This window comes from Malaya genurostris, chromosome 3, assembly GCF_030247185.1.
Source record: "Malaya genurostris strain Urasoe2022 chromosome 3, Malgen_1.1, whole genome shotgun sequence".
NCBI lineage: Eukaryota > Metazoa > Arthropoda > Insecta > Diptera > Culicidae > Malaya > Malaya genurostris.
In genome coordinates this window covers 263,501,749-263,524,488 of record NC_080572.1, presented here as the reverse complement: position 1 = coordinate 263,524,488, position 22,740 = coordinate 263,501,749, and the positions used below count along the sequence as shown (strand labels likewise).

Genomic DNA, 22,740 nt, shown 5'->3' with positions numbered 1-22,740 from the left:
ACTTTTATTTGAGCCAAAGTTTGTGGAAATTGATGAAATCATCTCTGAGAAAATTGAGTGAGTCTCGTTTTAAACTTTTGACCACTAAAAAATATAAATTTTTATGTGGCAACCCTGCACACTATACGAATTTGAACAAAGCACGCTGCGAACGGAGCAAAGCCGCACCTGCCGTCACGTACTAGTTTTGCATCGTCATTTTGAATGACGATTTGAATGTTTTGACACTCATCGCCCTATAATTTCGGAACCGGAACTCGAATCAGGATGAAATTGCACAGTATATTTAAAGATAATGAGAGCATTAATTTGAATCCTGATTCGTGTAAGTCGGTTTGACAGTTGCTAAGAAATCGAAGTGAGTTCCACTTTTGGAGCTTTTCTTCACTACCATCGGTGCTTTCGGAAGCGGAAACCAAGGACTAGTAGTCCCAAAGTAGTTTTATATATTCACTAACTAACAAGATCTATCAACTAGATGAATTTAGCAGTAAGTTGTATAAAAATGTGCACCTCGTTGCACTATCGTATGTGAAAAAATATTCATGAAATTGAAAATTTTCGCTAATCGCACTGTAGTACCGGAACCGGAAGTCAGATCTGGATGAACTTTTCGGGGACTTCTAGAAAAATTTCAAGACCGTTTATTTACTTCTTAGTTTGTGAAAATCGGCTAAGAAATTTCCGAGAAAATTGAATGCGCATTTTCTAATAAGTTTGAACATATTTCCTTGTAATTCTGGAACCGAAAGTCGAATCCAAATGAAACTCAAGAAAATTGTATGGGGCCATAAGATCTTTCATTTGAATCTGAGTTTGTGAAAACCGGTTCAGCCATCTTTGAGAAACGTGTGTAACTTTTTTTTCCTTTTTTGGTGCATATCATACTGTAATTTCTAATAGCCACAAATCTAAATTAGTGAAAATCGGTTCAGTCATCTCTGCGAAAACACACACACACATTTGTAATCACGACGAACTGAGTCGAATGGTATATGACCTCGGTTGTGAAGTCGGTTTTCACAGCGATTACATAGCCTTTCTATATGAGAAAGCCAAAAATCGCATAACTTTGAAAATTCGACAAAAAAGGCTCACGAGACATCCGAAAAGAAATCTCATAAAAATAGACTCGAGTGTATAAATAGGACGAATTAAAAATAAAGATTTTTCAATTTCAACTAGTTGTGTAGAGAGCAAAAGCGTTATCCTCTTAGTTTCAAAGCACATTTTCTTTTTTTATATTGTGTCATCGCGAACAATCTCAAATATCTTGACCGGGCGAACAATAGAAAAAAATAATTCTGTCAAAAAATATCCAATCATAATATGATTTGTAGATGCTTGCTGGCGATATAAGACCATATTGGGTCTACTTGTTCATAAGTTTTTGTGTTCGAGCTCTTCCAATTAGTCTTAAGTAGTATATTGATAAATACCGCTGAAAACCACGTAGATCAAATTTTTGTACTTTTGACTATTTTACCACAAAGGACACAGACGAATTGACGAATACCAACTGTTTTGCGATCCACTTGTGATACTGGTCTGGATTTTCCAAGACAGCACCAATACATTCTTTTCGATGCACTTTTTGCTTGGAAGCTTGACTACATGACAGATTGTGATGAACGTTACACACTAAGCTAGTTTTACCCAAAATTTTATCATGCTTATCCATGCAATAAAGTCTGTACAAAAAATAACAAAGTGTTGCATTGTTTCCTAGTACAATCTTTAGAATAGCTTTTCATTTAAACCCCGATAGACGAAAATGATACTTGAAGTTTACCTGCTAAAATTCCTGTTCAATCGAAGTGTTCAAGTCAGTTCGATAAAATGTGACTTTGTAGTTAAATCTGACTTTTAACAAAAGGAACCGAAAATTTCGAAATGTTTGTACAGAAAAGAAACTTCATTATACATCCAGAAACCAAAGTATCATTCCCACTGTTCAACGAGACAAACAGTTCTTCATCACGAGTAGAAAGTAGAAAACAGAAGAAGAAACCCGATGCCACCAGTGGAAAAATCAGTCCACCGATCGGAGTCATTGGCGGTGGGTATGTGAAAGACACTCGACTACAAGAAGTTAACTGAAATTCGTGAGCGGAAATCACGATTTGTCCCACCCTTCGGAGATCGAGGCTCCAACATTCGCGTCAAACGGTACTGAACGAAGTGAGTGCTAACGATTGTACCATCACTGATTAAATATTTACACTAAACGCAGTCAGAATCGAAAGAAGTACCCGGCACTGGCGATGCTGTACATGCTGTTGATGTTTTGCCACAGCCAGAGCTACTGGAAACATGTACCGGCATTTAGCGAATCAAGCGAAACGGGCGGCGGCTCTCGACGCTCAAGTGGGTGTTTCTAGTTGTAGGCACTAGGGAGCGAGACTGTCATGTATTTGGTCCTGAAAGGGTGTGTGGTGAATAAGTAACCGACAGCAGTGATATGTGAGGAACGCGTTCAATGTTTGCAAGATAAATTGTCCAATGTCGAAAAATTGGTTTGCGTTGGCTTCACAGCTCGATTCCGGATGATTTCTCGGGGCACGGATCCGAGGGCTGTAAATTGCAAATTATCTGCTAAACAAGAAAATATTCGTGATTTTGAAGTTATTAGCCAGATGGGAATAACTCTGTCGAATTTCGCGAGAGTAGGGAGCAAATAGCATACATAGGACCTGATTGACATGATAATATCTTCCTAACGTTCGTACAGAAAAGCTGGAGAACAAACTGTCAATGTTTCGTTTGAGTAAACGCCGGTACCTTCAATCGCACCGAAAGGTGTTCGTAGTACCGATATAACAAATAAGACCAATTTCCATTCCCGAACCTGATGGGCAAATCGGCATTTGAATCAAACACATATACACATACATATCACACCACGTTCACAGTCGCTACCTGCTAAATAGGAGAACACAATGTTGGTTTTATAAATTGCTTCCTGTCATGCATCATGCATCATCGGAATGGACTCCGTATCCACGGTGCGCCGAACGTACTACCGTTTGCCTAAGGACCTCGGTGACTGCTCCAGTCTCTAATGTAACCGATTTGTGGTCTCATAGTGCTGTAAAACGGTAAATCTAATTCACATTTGCCTTCTCCCCAGTGGTATTCCTGGACGGCTTCGTGATCCAAATGGTGTTGTATTTGTTTTTCTTTCTATTCTGCCGGTACCCGAGTCGACCGGGGCTCTGCACTGGTTTATCCATCCATGCGGGGCTCGGAGAAGGATACCAGCATTCTGAAGAATCAGTCATATATTAGTTTTAAATCACTTGTTCCCGGTGTGTTCCTCGTACAGGAAGAAATTCTGTTTTTTTAACACAGAGATTGGGATTATCTTTCGATCATTTTGCACCTGCTAAATCACCGTGGGTGGCGAAATTGGAAGGTCGTAATAGCAAAAACAGGGTAGTAATAACTTTTTATCTTTGTGTCTTCGGAATGATTCTAGTATAAAGATAAAAACTACAAGGATCAGCCCCATGGGGTTGTTCGAGCCAATGATGTGGAACAAGGCAACCAAAATTTCTAATGATCTACAATCAAGAAGTTCAATCATTCGTCACACTTCTGAATCCGCAATTGCACGAGAGTCTGCTTAGATTGATCTTGATTAGGAACCAACACCGAACATCATTTGTCTTGATTTATATATTTTTTATGGGAGCGGGTCATTGCGCCGAAAGCCATTTCGCCGAAAGTCGTTTCGCCGAATGCCATTTCGCCGAAAGTCGTTTCGTCGAATAGGTCATTTCGCCGAAAGTCGTTTCGCCGAAAGGGTCATTTCACCGAAAGGGTCATTTCGCCGAAAGGGAAATTTCGAATACATCAAATTATTTTTTATGCCTCCTGTATAACTGATGTGGCGCAGCCACATAACCGAAGCCAAGATGGCTCGGCGGCATAAAGCCGCCGAGGCGACGCTGTCTGAGTTGGCCGCCGACCCGCCGTCGGAAGCGGCGGCCTCTTGCATACAAACCTGTAATCGCCTCGTTTGCCCGGTCTACTCAAAGCTAGGTTTCTTTGCTTTAGTTAGGACAGCACACGAATCAAATCGATTTGGCGAAGCCGCATTAAATATTTTTTCATTTAGTAAACGGAAAATACCACATACATTCGCTTGGTAGATACCTATGGAATTGCTTTGATGATTAGTAGTCAACAAGTTTCTTTGGGAACTCCGTTCTGAGGTTCATGAATCAATTTTTATTCAAGAAGTACAATTGTAGGTCAACAAAACGGGCGTTAACGTTATTATCTTTAATTTGTCTTTATTTTAAATCGATTCCCATTACGATTTTAAGACATTTGTAGGAATCGGCGAAATGACCCTTTCGGCGAAATGGCTTTCGGCGAAATGACATTCGGCGAAGTGGCCCATTCGGCGAAATGACATTCGGCGAAATGACTTTCGGCGAAACGGCTTTCGGCGAAATGGCTTTCGGCGACATGACCCTGATCCATTTTTTATAACCGACGAAATTTCACCAATATCCCAAATGTATGCAATTATATCTTTGTACATACTTGCGATTTCGATATTTAAGCTTCTCTTCGCCAAGCTTGTGTTCAAGTTTTGTATGCAAGCAGTTATTTTTATAGCGTTAAGGTGACCGTGGACAGAAGCCAAGGAAAATAAATGTAAAAGTATTGGTGAAACAATACTTTTTCATATAGTAATAGTATTTGTAAGTAGAGAGGAATGAAATAATAATATTTGTGTGCTGAAAGGAATACAGGTGCAAGAACAAAATGTAAACATTGAAACTATTCAAATCACCTAGCAGAACAGAAAGGACTTATCTTATCTTCATGCTCATTCTGAAGATAACAAATTGCAAACTCTGCGACCGAAAGAACATAATGATTGTGCCAAAGAAGATAGTTTACTGTTTGCCCTCGTTTGGTTCTTGGCATTTTTCTTACATTACAAAGTATAAAGGAAGCTGATACATTGATGGATTAAGTATAGTAACACGAAATCAGAACAAACTCTGTTACATTAATTTTTGAATATGAAGCTCCCATATTCAAAAAATACAAACCAACAAATTCTACATTTTCCATTTTGTCGACAACATCAAAAAAAAATATTGAAATTTTAGATGGTGACGTACGAAAGTAGTTTTGATCCGTAATTTTAACTATATCAATGTGCGACTAATTGAAAATAATGCCATTTTTAGCGCATGACAAGGTTTTTTTTCTCTAATTATGTATGGCATCACTGCCAATATAAAAGGGTGGTATTACCGATACTAAAGCAGGCCGGCAAACTTTCGATCGTGGATTTTTGGAAAATTTTCAGAACCAGACCTGGAGTTATTCAAAGGCTTTATAATAAAATGTTTAGATCAGAGGATAAGTTTTCCGGTGAAGAACAACTCAAAAGTGTTTCATAAAGCTTACTTATGTCACAGAGCTATAAACAGCAGTTGAAATCTTGAGGTGAGTGAAAAATAGTAACATTCTAAGAAGAAACCTTCTAATGAAGGTCCGAAAAAGTTTTGCACAAATCATTCTTCAGAGTTGGTAGTTTATCGTAAACATATATCAATACGATGAGTGATTATGTCATCAAATTACAGTAGCAATTCTACGCAACATATTTACCCCTACGCGTAGAAAAAATGTTTTATGGTTTGTTTACATCTAGAGCTGGGCGAAATAGGGGAAGGTGGAGTGGGAGGGTTGTGGTTCGCTTCTATGGTCACCTTAAGTTTCTCTACCACTACTACCATTTTGCGATTTCGGTTGAAGCGATAAACCTTTTCTCATTATCAATCGAGTTCATCTTATATAAAATAATTAATTAATTTAATTAATCCTAAGCACTCAAAATTTATCCTGGGGTTGTTGTCAATTTCTCAGGCGAAACGACATAACATGGAATTTCATCCGAGCTGGCATGACACAAGATCAGAGCATACCAATAAAAGCATAAAATCGTTTTATGGCACTTTCTGTCTTGCTGTCTAGCAACAACCTACCTCTAGCATGCTACGCTATAACGTTAGCTATAATTTCGCTTCTATTTATAGATTCGCGTGCTCCCAACAGCTTCGTTTTTGCATCGATTGACCAATCAGAACGATGCTTTCCCTTTGATATATCGCTTACTCCTTCAAAACCGTCGTCTATGGCAGGGAAATCCGGTATGCCGGAGATTTTTAGCAGACAAAATAGGACACTGCTCGATACTAATCAAAATTTCAATCATATATAATTGAAAATACATAACTTGATACATTCAAATCGAAACTTAGAAATATTTCCAATCAAATGATGAAATAATATTAATAATTGATGCAAAATAGATTGAGCTGTAGGTGTATAAAACCTGACCACATTTCTATGTGTAGTTTTCCTTGAGTTTTTGATTTGCACCCCTATTTAGAAAATAATAATGTGTTTCACATCAAAAAATAATGTTACTGAAGATTACTCACGATTCTCGGTGTGCCTTTTACCGGCGTTTCTAACAGACACTTTAAACTTTTACACTGGAACTGCCATTATGGAGTATTCAAATAAAATTTGTGACTGTGCCCGGGAGAAAGTTATTGTATTACATTTCTTATCGTTTACTGTCAAGTCATTTATGTCACACATGTCGAAATATTTATATAGCACAACAATCCACAAGACTTGTGATGATGCCATATATTCTGAGATCATTTTCATTCCTACTTTAAATGACGACAATTCACCGCATAGAATAGCACAGTCGATTAGTGGAGAACGGAAAAAATCTTCTAAATTTTTAGGTTATATTAGTAGATGGTCATACAAATTACTTGGCTATACCGGCTTCGGAGTCAGATTCCGGAAGTAGTGGTCTGAAATTCCAAAACGAGAATCACATAAATTTTTCAGAGATATATTAACGTTTGAGAACAGATAATAGTACAAAGAAGCCAAGTCGTGTGAACGAGGGTTATGCCCAAGTGATTGAAACCTAAACCTTTGATTTTAACCATGGTAAAGATGCTCATGTGCTTCATGTAAGATCATTTCACAGCGATTTTGGTCTTCAATCGCTTCATAAATGCACGCTAATACTAGCTTATTCTGATTTGAGGTAGTCCTCCAAAAGTATACTATGCCGATCACAGAATACCGACATTGTGATCTTTCCGTCCCATTGAGACGCCCTTTGAGGCACTCGTGCCGCTTCCAAAAACTTGTGCTGACTTCAGTCTATTGTCGGGAAATCATTTTGTTCTCTAGCGTATAGTAATGGATTCAGCCAAACATGTACTCGAAGTGCGCTTGCGTTCGCGTTCCTAGTCCTAAATAAGTATACGCGCGATCCAGGAACATGATATCTTTCTCATCAGCGGCTAGAATTTAGACCATGTTTAATGTACGCTTACCAGACCCAGTCGTGTGGTAGATCCGTGTCTATCACACTACTCACATTCGAAAAAATCATCTTTACTGTTAGTTTCTCGTCCAGAAATCGCCTGCAAAAGAAGAGTCAAGCTCCGTGAGGCTATACATGGAGCTTGAATAGACAGTTTTGATCAGTGTAACGAAAATATCAAATTTTCAAATATCACCGCTAAAAAAAATCATGGCCGAGTTTATGCATCGATTATCACTATCTGCAAAATCAGCGATAATTATGATCAGAGAGAGTATGGACAAAATCTTATCCGGTTCAATATCACTATAGTGATGTTCCATAAACTCACACGTGATAATGAAATAATAATCATTCAAAATCATTCTCACGATTATCAGCCATGCAACGATTTTAACTGAAAATGGTGGTAAATAATGGTGGGTGATGTATTGAAAACCGATTTCAAACTAATCTTGATATGCCATGCTGTGATTGAAAAGAATTAAAATGACAATAATAAAAATCTATTCACAAAGCATGTTTAATGCATCAGTTTCAAAAATATTACCTCTATTTACTTGAAATTCATACAGACAAGTAACAGGAGTGCAGGACTTGACTGAAGCGAGCACAAACAAGCGTTCAAGCCAACTCTTCAAGTAGATGGCTGGTACAAATACTGCGCAAAACCCTGTACTCCTGTTACTTCTACAAATCAACAATACGCTAAATAGCGTTTAATTAGGTTTAATCTACTTAGCCATGAGAGTAAACCAATTCTGCAATTAAAACGAAGCCTTTTGTCTTTGTAATCAATATTCAGAATGTATTTTTTGCTGTATTTGCATTGCATATTTCTATTGCGTATTGGAATTCCGACATCGGAATATCATCATCTGCTAGTGGAAATCGTTGGATGGCTGATTATCGTGAGAATGGTCACTCTTAATCAAGTGTTAATTTGAAGAATATCACTTTGAATGTGTGATTTATATTCCCACATTGTCACACAAATTCACACATTGGCGTTGTCAGAAGTGACACTCGGCAGTGATTTTGTAAACGATAATCACCGACGATTATTAACAGTGATGATAGGGACCGTGCACGACTACAAGTAGCGCCATTAGTGGCGAATAGGCGAAAAAACTCTACCATAGCTTTACACTGTTACCATATGTTCTCGCTAAATAAAACAGTCAAAAACCTGTTTTAATACAACATAGTGGTGTAATGATCCTTTTCTCACATCAATCAAATTCTCATATATAATACTGTGGTAGACTATTAAAAACATTTCTCTCCGATTTTTAAAATAAACCAAAGAGATTATTTGTGCAATAACTAGTATAACCTACAGAATGGAACAGTTCTCTGACATCGATGAGAAAACGAAGTGAGTTCCACTATTGTAAGTATTTCGGGCACTAGAACCCGAAAACGAAGCTGGTTCGTATGGCCATCAACTAACATGATTTTCATTCGTGCCGTGACTATCGGATCAATCGGACGTAAATTCTGCTTTCTCCAATCGCGTGGTGAATTGTTTTATTCCGTTATCAAAGTCATTCCGTATTCTATTGTGTGCATCAGTGCGGTCGAGTGATAGTTCTAATTAATCCGTTCTCAAGGCCGACTGTGAGCTTGTGTAAAGCAGCACTGCGTGTGGTACCGTTAGCCAGCGCCAGCGCTGGGCGCTGCGTATATATCGTTGTACATTAGAAACAGTGATAAATATATATAGTGATAAAAAGATTGGTTTCATTGGACAGTGTAGTGAGAGACTAAAAACAAAGTGCTTTTTCCTCAAAGAGGTTTTTTGCACTTTATTGAACTGGAATATTCACCGGTTGCCTAGGACCGGGCCTTGTCGGCCGATCACCCTTCGAGAGCTAAAGCTAAGTATTTTTTTTCTTTTCCCTGTTGTTCAGTACCATTAGATTTTTATTGCCCCCTAATATTTACCCGCACGGACACATTTCCGTGCCATGACAAAAGGCACAGAATTGCCTGACCTTCCCCTAGATGATCAAATGGATGCTTCTGATGGCAATAAATCTCGCATTAGAAGCTATCCCGATGGGCTTGCACTCCCGGCCGGACCGTATGCGGTTTACATCCGGACCAAAGCCAACGGTAAAAAATTGAACCTTCTAAGACTTTCTAATGACCTGTCCTCGCGATACAATACTGTACAAAAAATTGAGAAAGTACGCCCGGACAAGCTTAGGGTCTTGTTAGCCAGTGCAAAACAGGCTAATGAGATCGTTCGAAGTGAGCATTTCACGCGGGAGTATCGCGTATACGTACCAGCTCGCGAAGTCGAGATAGACGGCGTGATCACCGATCCGAGTCTGACTTGCGAGGACGTTCTTAAGCATGGGGCAGGCGGTTTTAAAAACCCCCTACTCAAGAACGTTAAGATACTGGACTGCAAGCAATTGCGTTCAGTATCGACCGCTGAGGATGGGACTAAGTCCTATATCCCATCAGACTCGTATCGGGTGACTTTCGCTGGCTCGGCTTTGCCTAATTACGTCCTCCTGGACCGAGTCCGTTTACCTGTTCGTCTTTTTGTGCCGCGGGTCATGAACTGCACCAATTGCAAACAATTGGGACATACAGCATCCCATTGTTGCAATAAATCCCGGTGTATAAAGTGTGGAGGGAGTCATGCGGATAACTCCTGCAGTGGAGACAATGAAAAGTGTCTCTACTGTAAGGAGGGGCCGCATGACCTCTCTGATTGTCCCGTGTACAAATTGCGTAAGGATAAAATGAAGCGTTCACTCAAGCAACATTCCAAACGCTCTTTTGCAGAAATGTTGAAATGTGCTACGCCACCTACCGAAAATCCTTACGCTTACTTGTCAACTGACGAGAGCGAATATGATGACCCCCTCGAAGGTACATCTTCGGCTGTCCCTCATAGCTCATCAATTAGAAAGAGAAGAAATAAATCTTCTCAAAAGCTCCCTAGTAAGGGTTCGAAGATGTCCTCTGATGGGTTCCGAAAAATTACAACAACTGGTAGTGATGGCAAAAAACCAGAGAAAAAAGCTCCAGGCCTTGGAAAATTAAATTCCGAGCAAGAATTTCCATCACTTCCTGGGACTTCAAAACCCCCGAAAGTCCCTAAAGATCAGTCAGAAAATTTACCAAATACTGGGTTTGTTAAATTCTCTGATATTGTGGACTGGATCATGTCTACTTTCAATATTTCTGAACCTCTTAAAAGCCTGATAATGGCTTTTATTCCTACAGTTAAAACATTCTTGAAGCAGTTGACTGCAAAATGGCCCCTTCTTTCAGCGATCGTATCCTTCGATGGCTAAGACACCCACCGAGGTCACGGATACAATCACTGTTATACAGTGGAATTGTAGAAGTATCATCCCAAAAATAGATCCTTTCAAATTTCTAGTAAATAATCTGAAATGTGACGCATTTGCATTGTGCGAAACTTGGCTAACTTCTGAAATACCCTTAAACTTCCACGATTTTAACATTATTCGTCTGGATCGAGATGATTCCTATGGAGGAGTACTTTTGGGGATCAAAAAGTGCTATTCTTTCTATCGCATTAACCTCCCCTCGATACCAGGTATTGAAGTTGTCGCATGTCATGTTACAATCAAAGGCAAGGACCTTTGCATTGCTTCCATCTACATTCCTCCAAGAGCCTCGGTTGGGCATCGGCGGCTCAATGATATCATAGAGCTTCTTCCCGCACCGACGTTGGTTTTAGGAGACTTTAACTCACACGGTACGGGATGGGGCTGTCTTCACTACGATAACAGATCAACTATGATCCATGATATCTGCGACAACTTCAATATGACAATCTTGAATACGGGGGAAATGACACGAATTCCTGCACCACCAGCAAGACCAAGTGCGCTGGACTTATCCCTTTGCTCGACATCACTACGGTTGGGTTGCACGTGGAAGGTAATCCTTGATCCCCACGGTAGCGATCATCTGCCTATCGAAATTTCAATCGCCACCGGATTAAGACCATCGGAAACAATCAATGTTTCGTATGACCTCACACGAAACATTGATTGGAAATGCTACGCAAATTTGATATCTGAGAATCTAGAAACAACACAAGAACTTCCTCCGGAGGAAGAGTACACGTTTTTGGCTGGCTTGATTCTCGACACCGCGACTCAAGCTCAGACGAAACGTGTACCCGGCGCGAAAACTAACATCCGTCCCCCCAACCCGTGGTGGGACAAAGAGTGCTCAGAATTAAACGCGGAGAGAACTTCATCATTTGTCGAGTTTAGGAAAAACGGAACACCTGATAATTTCAGAAACTACGCGGCATTAGACGCTAAAATGAAAAGATTGATTAAAGCGAAGAAAAGCGGTTATTGGCGTCGATTCGTAGACGGATTATCGAGAGAAACATCAATGAGCACTCTTTGGAACACAGCCCGACGAATGCGCAACAAAAACACCACAAACGAAAGCGAGGAATATTCTAACCGCTGGATATTCGATTTCGCTAAAAAAGTATGTCCTGACTCTGTTCCGGAACAGACAATCATGCGCGTCGCTTCATCAAACAGAAACGAAACACCTTTTTCGATGGTCGAGTTCTCACTTGCGCTTTTATCGTGTAACAATAAATCTCCGGGGTTAGACAAAATCAAATTCAACTTGTTGAAAAATTTGCCTGACTCTGCCAAAAGGCGCTTATTGAATTTATTCAATAGGCTTCTTGAGGATAATATTGTCCCACATGACTGGAGACAAGTAAGAGTTATCGCCATTCAAAAACCAGGGAAACCAGCCTCCGATCACAATTCGTATCGGCCGATTGCTATGCTTTCCTGTATCCGGAAATTGTTCGAAAAAATGATTCTGTTTCGTCTAGACAATTGGGTCGAGACTAATGGCTTACTTTCAGATACACAATTCGGCTTCCGCAGGGGCAAAGGAACGAACGATTGTCTTGCGTTGCTCTCAACCGAAATTCAAATGGCATTTGCTCGTAAAGAACAAATGGCGTCAGTTTTCCTAGACATCAAGGGGGCTTTTGATTCAGTTTCCATAAACATCCTATCTGAGAAGTTGCATCAGCATGGTCTTTCACCAATTTTGAATAACTTTTTGTATAATCTGTTGTCCGAGAAATACATGTATTTCGCGCATGGTGAATTGTCGACAATACGATTCAGCTACATGGGTCTTCCTCAGGGCTCATGCTTAAGCCCCCTTTTATACAACTTTTACGTGAACAACATTGATGAATGTATCAACACATCTTGCACGCTAAGACAACTTGCCGACGACAGCGTTGTGTCCATTATAGGACCCAAAGCTGCCGATCTCCAAGGACCATTGCAAGATACCCTCGACAACTTGTCGACATGGGCTCTTCAAATGGGTATCGAGTTCTCTACGGAGAAAACTGAGCTAATTGTATTTTCAAGGAAGCGAGAACCAGCACAATTACAGCTTCAACTAGGGGGTGAAACCATAGCTCAGGTCTTCACATTTAAATATCTCGGGGTCTGGTTCGACTTCAAAGGCACCTGGGGATGTCACATTAGGTATCTGAAACAAAAATGCCAACAGAGAATAAATTTTCTTCGTACAATAACCGGATCATGGTGGGGTGCCCACCCAGGAGACCTGATCAGGTTATACCAAACAACGATATTGTCCGTGATGGAATACGGATGCTTTTGCTTCCGATCCGCGGCGAACACTCATTTCATCAAGCTGGAAAGAATTCAGTTTCGTTGTTTGCGTATTGCCTTAGGTTGCATGCAGTCGACTCATACGATGAGTCTCGAAGTGCTCGCGGGCGTCTTACCGTTGAAAAACCGATTCTGGGATCTCTCATATCGATTGCTAATCCGATGCGACATCTTGAATCCGATGGTGATTGAAAACTTCGAAAGGCTTGTCGAGCTCAATTCTCAGACCCGTTTTATGTCCTTGTATTTTGATTACATGGCTCAGAATATTAATCCTTCTTCGTTTGTTTCCAATTGTGCTCATTTCTTGGATACTTCTGATTCTACTGTGTTTTTCGACACATCCATGAGAGAAGAAATTCGTGGAATCCCGGATCACGTGCGCCCTCAAGTGGCCCCAAATATTTTTTATAATAAATTTAGAACAGTCAACTGTGAAAAGGTGTTTTACACTGACGGTTCAAACATCAACAGGTCCACAGGCTTCGGCATCTTCAATCAAAACATCACCGCTTCTCACAAACTCAATGATCCGGCTTCAGTTTACGTCGCAGAATTAGCTGCTATTCAGTACACCCTTGAGATCATTGAAACCTTGCCCAAAGACCATTACTTCATTGTCACGGACAGTCTAAGCTCAATAGAAGCTCTCCGGGCAATGAAGCCAGGAAAGTATCCCCCATATTTCCTGGGGAAAATACGGGAACACTTGCGAACTTTATCTGAACGGTCTTATTTAATATCGTTAGTCTGGGTCCCTTCGCATTGTTCCATTCCAGGCAATGAAAAGGCAGACTCATTGGCTAAGGTGGGCGCATTAGAAGGTGATATTTATGAAAGACCAATCTGCTTCAATGAATTTTTCAGTATCTCTCGTCAGAAAACTCTCGAAAGTTGGCAAACTTCATGGAGCAATGGCGAACTGGGACGATGGCTACATTCCATTATCCCTAGGGTATCGACGAAACCTTGGTTCAGGGGGATGAACGTGAGTCGCGATTTCATTCGTGTTATGTCGCGGCTCATGTCAAATCACTACACCTTCAACGCACATCTCCGGCGTGTTGGGCTTGCGGAGAGCGGTCTCTGCACCTGTGGCGACGGTTATCAGGACATCGAGCATGTCGTGTGGTCGTGCGTAGAGTATCGTGACGCCAGGTCGAAGCTACTGGAATCCCTTAGGGCCCGAGGTAGACCGCCTGAGGTTCCGGTTCGGGATGTGTTGGCGAGTCGGGATAGTTTATATATGCTTCTCATATACCAGTACCTTAAACACATTGATATACAAGTGTAATGTGTTATCCCTCGCTCAGAAAGTATAAACTCCACCTACAGGTTCGACACTAACATCCGCCCGATTCTCTCGATCCCCGTCCCTGTCCACCATCTTCATTGGAACTAACAAGATCTTTTTTTGTCACTAACTTTTTCGTTACCCCTTCCCTGTCTCTTCACCATCTCGATGGCAACTAATTAGATCTTTATCGTTTTCAAACATTTTGTTCCCACATCCCCTTTTTACCCCGTTTCCACAATATTTACTTTTTTTTCATTCTCTTCCGTAACATCACCATCATCGTCCACGGAAGGCCGCCCCAGTCGAAAACCAGCATGCGGGCCACCCGCCGGGCCTTCGTAGCCTGGGGGTGTTTCCCGCGGACCCACACGGACCGAAGGATGCGGCCAACATGGATCTTCGCCAACGGCATATGGAAGACCCTCATGCGATATTCAATTCACCGGCCACTACCGATAGCTTCTCGAGAATCCGCTACCGCTACATTACATAATGATACTTTTCTAGTTTTAAGTTAGTCGTAATTAAGATTAGTAAATACCCTTGGCATCTTAGAGCTTAAGCAGTGTGCCTTAAAATTATACTATAATATTGAATAAAAAAAAAAAAACTAACATGATTTTAATTGCAACCGAAAAATATGTTTATTTTCGGTAGGAGCATAAGATCATTCATTTGAACCTAAGATTAGGAATACCGGACTAAGTGTAAAAGTAAGTGAGATCCTTATTTGAGTGTATGACTATTATCTGCCGTCGTTATTTGAAAACCTGGAATACTTTCGAGACCAATTTAGAAAACTTTTTACTTTTTTCGTTTCGACTTTTCAAGTGACGTACACAATTTTTAACACACTTTGCCGTATCATTCCGGAACCGAAAGTCGGATCCGGATGAAATTCAAGAATTCCGTGTGGAACCTTTCATTTGAATCTAAGTTGGTCAACATCGATTAAGTCATTTTCGAGAAACACACACACAAAGATAGATTGCTCAGCTCGACGAACTGAGTGGAATGGCATATGACACTTGGCCAATTTTTACTAGTCGATTTTCAAGTGATTGTATAACCTTTATATATGAGAAAGGCAAAACAGTTCAGCGTTTCAATAAAATGATTATTTGTTGTTAGCTTCGTGACTCGTATTTTCAATATACGTCAAACTGGCTACTCGCGAGATTGCTAGCTTTTTTACGATTACAATTTATTTTCTTCCTCCATTCTATGAGTATGGACCATCCTGCGAATTATTCGAACTTTTAGTTAAAATTTGACAGTCGGGCAGTTATTTTTTATCGAGTAGTTAAATTTATCTAAATCTATCTCTGAAAATAAAGTAATAGTAAGTGGTGTAATACTTGCAATTCAGTGAAAGTAAGAATAACTTCGAAATAAACTTACTTCATTTAAAAAATATTTAAACATTTTATTGGGGTATTTTCTTTGAGTGAAAGTATAAAAAGAAATTACACAGAAGCAATTTTTACTAATGGTCTGAAATTAGAATGTATTAGCAAATATTTTTCAGTGTTTCAGGTCAAGTCGATTAATAAATCATTTAATGTGCTAAGAATATCGTTTGAGTGTTTGAATTTGAGTGAATATGATAAATATTAGACACAAATCCAACTGTAATGACAGAAAATGACGTGGCCGTATTTAGATACAGAATGAATAATTCGATTCTAAATTTAATAGTCAGTCGATGTTGAACAATCGTTCGCACCACACGCGAATAATTCCATAGGGTTCGGAAAAAAAATCCGCAGAGAAAATACGCTAGAAAGTATTTTCAAACTCAGTTTACAAGTTTTGCTATGGTAGCATTATTTTTTCTACTAGCCGCCTCGTGCGCTGTCGTCGCCGGCCACTAAACCACGCCCTCGTGCACGGTCCCTATAGCAGATTTTTGATTTTTTGAAAATGGTAATGCCAACACTGGTTTTGATGCATACATGATATAGTCCGGACCTGGCACCAAGCGAATGCCATTTTTTTCTTAGTGATGAGAAATCGGCATCAAGAGAAGGCAGAGATAATCAGTTACTAGAATTTGTTGCCGTTAATAATATCCTTAAAATGACAACAAATCGTAGAACGCAGCTTATGTAAAAATAATGGATTTATTTTCCCATATTTCTGAAATAAACATAACGTCTTTGACTAATTTAACTTTAACAATTTTAACTGTTTTTGGTTTTATTAATTTGATGTTTCGCATACCTACTTATACTTGTTATATTTCTTCGACGCAAAATAGAATAAAATTGAATAGACATAAACATAGAAAATCTATACTTACGTATTTGAAGACTTAGACAATAGACGGCTTGTGACGTCATTGCCCAGACGTCCGAAGGTGCTTATTTCGTGCGATGGTGAAAACTGTATTTCACCATTCTCTTTCGGCTACCAGAATAATTCCAGGAAAAGTTTTTATATCAGATTGATGAGAATTTATCGTTCAATTTGTTTAATTTCTTCGTACCAAGACAAACTGAACTTGATTAGTGTCGTCCTGTGAATAAAAAATAGCAAGAAGAAAAACATTATCAATGAGAATAATAAACGAATTCAATTGCTGGGTAAGGTAATACAAGGAAATTCTTAACTTTTTTGCAAGAATTTAGATTACGAAATTCAACTTTTCTTTCGACGAATTATTAGACATAGCATAGCTAGTATTACAATTGTACGAACATAGGAAAAAAAAACCCGATAGTGCTACCAGACCAAAAACGGAACTGTTACCGTCGCTAATGAAGTTTCACTACACAACTTTTTAATGTAAAATATGCAGAACTGGAATTGAAAAACTTTACCCCGAATTGTGAGCACACTGCACGTTTTAATGTATGCTCAAGGAACGGATGCTTTCCAGCTCCGGCCATTTATACGGTAACAGTTTGACTGTCGCCAGTGGCAAGATTGATGAACGCTTTGACACCCGCTACGAGATTATCTCGCACCTTGTAGAGCTACTACGAAATGCAGTGTACAGATTTGCATATATGTTCTGTCAACTATACACAACAGGCAATATGCTAAATAAACCCATTACCCAGGGGGAAATCATTATCCAGCCACTAGTTCATGAACAGCACCTGCCGACGAAAGAGGAATGTCAATGCTTACGAAAGCACTCACTGACACTGATTCCGGCTACGACGACGACGACGACGACGACGTCAACAAGAGGACATGCCAACGATTATGAGGATATCTGTTGCACGAAGTCATAAATCTTCAGCTCGCAACATTTTCGCAGAAGCTGCAGTGAAGCGATTTTCTACAATCGCTGGAATCCCGCCGCCCCCGCACGGTTCGTGTTAATGTGTGACTCGCTGAGCATTCGTTCCTCGCTGTAAGTTAACCCAAATTCAGAATTCATTTATCATAAAGTACTCATTTTTTCTTCATTCAATCCCCTTCACCCGTACACCGCATGTAGCAGTTCTTACTTCAGAAAGTACCCGAAATTTGCCGTCCCCTTCTGACTACTTGCAATGGACCAACTTTTACCGGAACGCTTTTTCATCGCCATCGGAGAGATGGGAACGAGCAAAAAACAATGTTTCGTCCTTTGCGCCAAGACATTGTTTAACGACCGTTTATCATCTTAAGCTCCTTCAACTCGGGGTGCACAGTGGATCATGTTATGATGGCGACAAAAAAGTATTAAATTTTTAGGTACAAGAAAACAAAACCTTAAATATTGCTATGCCCAAATGTTTTTACTTTAATAATCTGATGGATACCTGATGATTCATATTGCTTATCGATGTTATTTGTCGATAATTCAGGACAGAAAGATCGAGAGTGTAGCAAACAACCACATCTGTCTAGATTTAGTCGTTTAGCAGAGCTTTTCCAGTTCGATATTTTCAGCACAACAGCATCATACTCATCTAATTCATTTTCGGTGAACTGACAGTCGGGAAGTTGCCCTTCGGTAAATCTTACTTCAACTCTCTGAAGTCAATCTATAATCTTCAGAAATCAAAAACCATTTATTTGTTCCATGGGAAATTTATAAATCACACTAGATCAAGCAGACATGATTCGTGAAGAGCTTTTTGTGGTATTTTCTGATTAAAAAGTGTTAACGAAGGTCTTGGGCGAACGAATCAGGACGCAAATTTTTAGAGTGCATCGCAGAACTCGTTATATCAGATTTGAGAAACATTGGCTTTGCTGCACTCATCGAAATCAAAAAGAAATACTAAAAGCCCAGTTATGATAGTGTTGCGACTGCTAATGGAACCAAACAAACTTTCGAGTCCACGTAGACTCTTGCCTAATGGATGGTCCCAAGTACTAATCAATTCTAATATCGGAAGATCAAGCGCCAGAAGTATGTGGACTATGTCGACTACGGAACAGACTTGCTGAATGTGTGCAGTGGAGAAGGATGTGACGGAGACGGGTCGGAAAACATTCAACATACTAAAAAATACTTTTTTCTTTCCTTTCTGTCAACAAGATATTTCGTTTAAAGAATCAAAAATTAAAAATATAGATCTCCAAAAACATTTTCATTTGAATTTTTTTTTTTCAATTCGGAAAAATTCGAGTGGATTGCTTTGAAGCGGTTCATTAGTCAATAGTGGATTAAACCGAATCTTCACATTTCAACACCTAACGTTTCGACGCTATTTATGGCATCTTTTTCAGGATTTTTTTTTATGTGAGAATTACAAAATATATATCATAATGTTATGTGTTGTAAGTCCATTTAAAATCATAATGGTTACAACATGTTTTTTAATGTACACTGATGTTTCTTTTTACGCGAAAAAAAACAGCGTAAAATGACCGCAAAACTAAAGAAATTCTTTTTTTCATACCAAATATCTTAGAAATGCATGAAAAGTCCAGATCTGGTGTAATCTCAAAATATTTTTTTTAAGACTGGTACTGAAAATTTTGAGATTTCGAAGATCGAAAACCTGAAATTTTTTTTTTAGCAGATGTCTTAAAAATGCATGAAACATTGAGATATGCTATAATCTCAAAAAAAAAATTAAGGTTAAAAAAACGACTTTGAGACTGGGAATTGGGAATTTTAGACAACATAATTTCGGAAATCTGCGTAGAAAAAACCCGCAAAACTGAAGAATAATTTGGAATCAGAACAAATTGGGGAACGTGTCATTTGAGCCAATTTGTTCTGATTCCTGATTATAAATTTTTTTTTATGTCGAATTTTTTGGAAATGCATGAAACGTCGAGATCAGGTGGAACCTGAAAAAAACATTATTTTTTGAAGAATATCGAAAATTTTCCAAGTGTCAAAGAGTTGACCTTCGGGATAACACCAGATCTCATCGTTTCATGCATTTCTAAGACAAAACATAGAATCCGGATACTTTTGAAGATTCGTGTAAAACCTGTTTTAATGATGCATTTCTCGTATTACTCATCACATCATAAATATTACTGTGTAATTCGCTAAAAGAAATGTTCATTGAATAAATATAGTTTGTTCGGATCTAATCTAACAAACTCTACAAATCCTGTTTACCCTGTAGTTCCGGATCTGGAAATAGTATCCACAAGAAATTTATTAATTCCGTATGAAACTGTAAGACTTTTCCTTCGAACTTATAAGTTTGTGAAAATCGATTTGGCCATCTTGGAGGAAATCGAGTGAGATCCTTTTTGCAGTTTTTAATCACCATTTCCAATTCTTCCGAAACCGGAACTGGAACGGTATTTCTGTACTACCGACTGTGAAAATTGCATACTTTTAAGAATTAATTTGAGTTCAGTGACATTCGTTTATTCTTTCGGTCGCACTTATCATAGAATAGCTAAAAATTTTTATCAACCGCAGCACCGTCTTTTACCAATATCACACAGCAGTGAAAGACATCAGTAACCGTTGCTTCATAGCGTTTACGAAATAGAACAAAGCACGCATCGTTCCTTTTGTGCGTTCTTCTTCTTTCGGTGTTGTACATATTGTCAATCTATATGGCGATTTGAAAACTTTGACACTCATCGCCCTGTAACTGCGGAACCGGAAGTTGGATCTGGATGAAATTTCATAGTAGCTTTAAAGATAATATGAGCTTCAATTTAAATCAAGATTTGTGAAAATCGATTCAAGCACCGCAGAGAAATCGAAATGAGTTCTTCTTTTGGAGTTTTTCTTCCTCAATTTCGGTGCTTCCGGAAGTCGGACCCGAACAAAATGTTCTAGTCCTTTTTTAGGAAAATATAAGACCTTTCATTTAAATCTTAGTTTGTAAAAATCGGTTGAGCCATTTTAGAGAAAATTTAGTGAACACTTTTTCTCTAATTTTCATATATTACCATGTAACTCTGGAACCGGAAGTCGGATCTAAATGAAATTCAATAGCAGGCCATCGTGCCATTAGGCCTTTCATTTGAATCTAAGTTTGTTAAAATTCGGAAATCCGCGTAAAAACCGCAAGAAAAAAACTGTGTAAATAAGACCTCATTGCATAACATTTAAATATGACCATACCTGCATCGGCCAGAAATAGTCGAAAACACGTTTTCGTTCGGCACGTCAGAAAAGACATTGCACTTCGTTGCAAAACAAAAAGTGTTCTGTAAGTAGCAGAAACTTTACGTCTGCTTAGCGGTTCAAATTGAACTGCCGAGTTTAGCACTAAGCAGTTCAATTTGAACTGCTCTGCACTGATGAGTCAAAGACGAAACGTAAAAATAATGATTTAAATATAGTCTCTCTGAACACGACGTAATCTAGTGACGTCGAAACGTAGGGTGTCAAAACTAAAATTTTCGTGTTAATCAGCTATTGACTGGAGAGCCGCTAAATAACTTAACATATTCTTTTAACTTGAATGAAAGGAGAAATCGAGCAAAAATTTTAAAGGTATTGGGTATCATTATTTTTTAATAAAAATCTATCTTAAATATCTTAAAAACCAAACCATCACAAGAATGTTTCAATCACCTACTGTCAATTAGATACGTTCAGGATACTGGTTGAGTATAAATGTTAAAGTTTGGTACGCTAACCAATCATCTCTGCTTGTGTTATAGCGCTGTGAGACATTTGTTGGCAGCTCTCATGACGTTAAAGAACATCATCGTTATCGGTAGTTATTGAAACAGTATTACTGTTCGAACTACGACGTAACGAAAGGTTGACTAAGATTACCCAATAGATTTCCTCCCATTCCCAATAGATTATAGTAACCGTCCAATATTTTTACATTTATTTCTTCTGCTCTCATTACATAAAGCAAGTTTCCACGACTAAGTTAAATCGGTTAGGGTGCACAAGGTTCATATTTTACAATCAATTTGGAAATAAATGTATGATTCAGTGAAATGACTCTTTCGTTGAAATAATTCTGATCCACAGAACTAATCAATTGATAACATTATTTTCTAATTCTAACATTTAAATACGACTCTCCTAAGAAAGACACCAAAAATAGCCTCAAAACGTTGGGTGTTGAAACGAGAAGATGCTAAAGTATTCCCATTACCAGTTTTCAGAGTTGTCGTGAAAGTCCGGTTATGCCTCTGACATTAAAACTCACATTTTGTTTGTCTGATATATAACTGAGCCTTGTTTGTAAAACTTGTTCTGATTCCATCTAGTCCATTTTGAAACAAATTCATTCAGATTGATACGGGTAGATAACAAAAGTATGCTTCAGCGCTTACTTTACTTATTCGGCAACAATCCTCAAACCAAATACATCAAGATTTTCTTTTCCACTAAATTTCAAACAGCTTTTGATCAAGTTCGAGAAATGTGAAAGTACCTGGTCTCATATTCTGTCGATTGTGACCGTTGTCGTGATGAAAACTCTTACTAATTTATCCATTTATGGTTCAGACAGTCGGAAACAGTTCGTAATATCTACGTTAACAGTTTCCTTTGACAGCGATTTGGTCAGCTCTCCGGATTAGGCATGTATTTTTTTGAGCTGGGATTCGTCGTAATAAATCTCTTTTTCTATCACCAGTAATTAATACAATTCCAAAACAAGCAATTCTCAAAGAACTTCAGCTTTATTTTCGTACATTCAACTTTGCCGTTCTATACCTCTCTACTTCAACGCGTACGACACCCAATTTCCAACCATATGGATGAATTTTTAAACTAATAGGTACAAACAAAAGACTGTTTGCGTCAAATCTATACTTACTTGCTCCAATCCATCCAAATCATCGTCAACAAAGGTTTTCTTACTTTCGGAACGCTCTTTGTCCTAAACGTGAAAATCACGATTTTCTAACCACTTCAGGCGCAACCAAACATTCAACGTGTTGTGGCCCAAATTTTTACCAAGATTTTTAACGAAAAACTTCGGGACACCAACAGAAATTCACTAATTTAATAA

General features: G+C 38.8%; 1 protein-coding gene across 15 annotated transcripts in view; it reads right to left on the bottom strand.

Moving 5' to 3' along the window:
- LOC131436556 (calmodulin-binding transcription activator 1) overlaps nt 1-22,740 on the bottom strand; it is a 477,355-nt gene that overhangs the window by 386,614 nt on the left and 68,001 nt on the right. For all 15 annotated transcript variants that reach the window (XM_058605326.1, XM_058605327.1, XM_058605332.1 and 12 more), the window contains one exon: nt 16,689-16,904. In XM_058605326.1, the coding sequence (XP_058461309.1) occupies nt 16,689-16,728 (40 nt within the window). In that variant the 5' untranslated portion in view covers nt 16,729-16,904. The remainder of the gene's footprint in view (nt 1-16,688; nt 16,905-22,740) is intronic.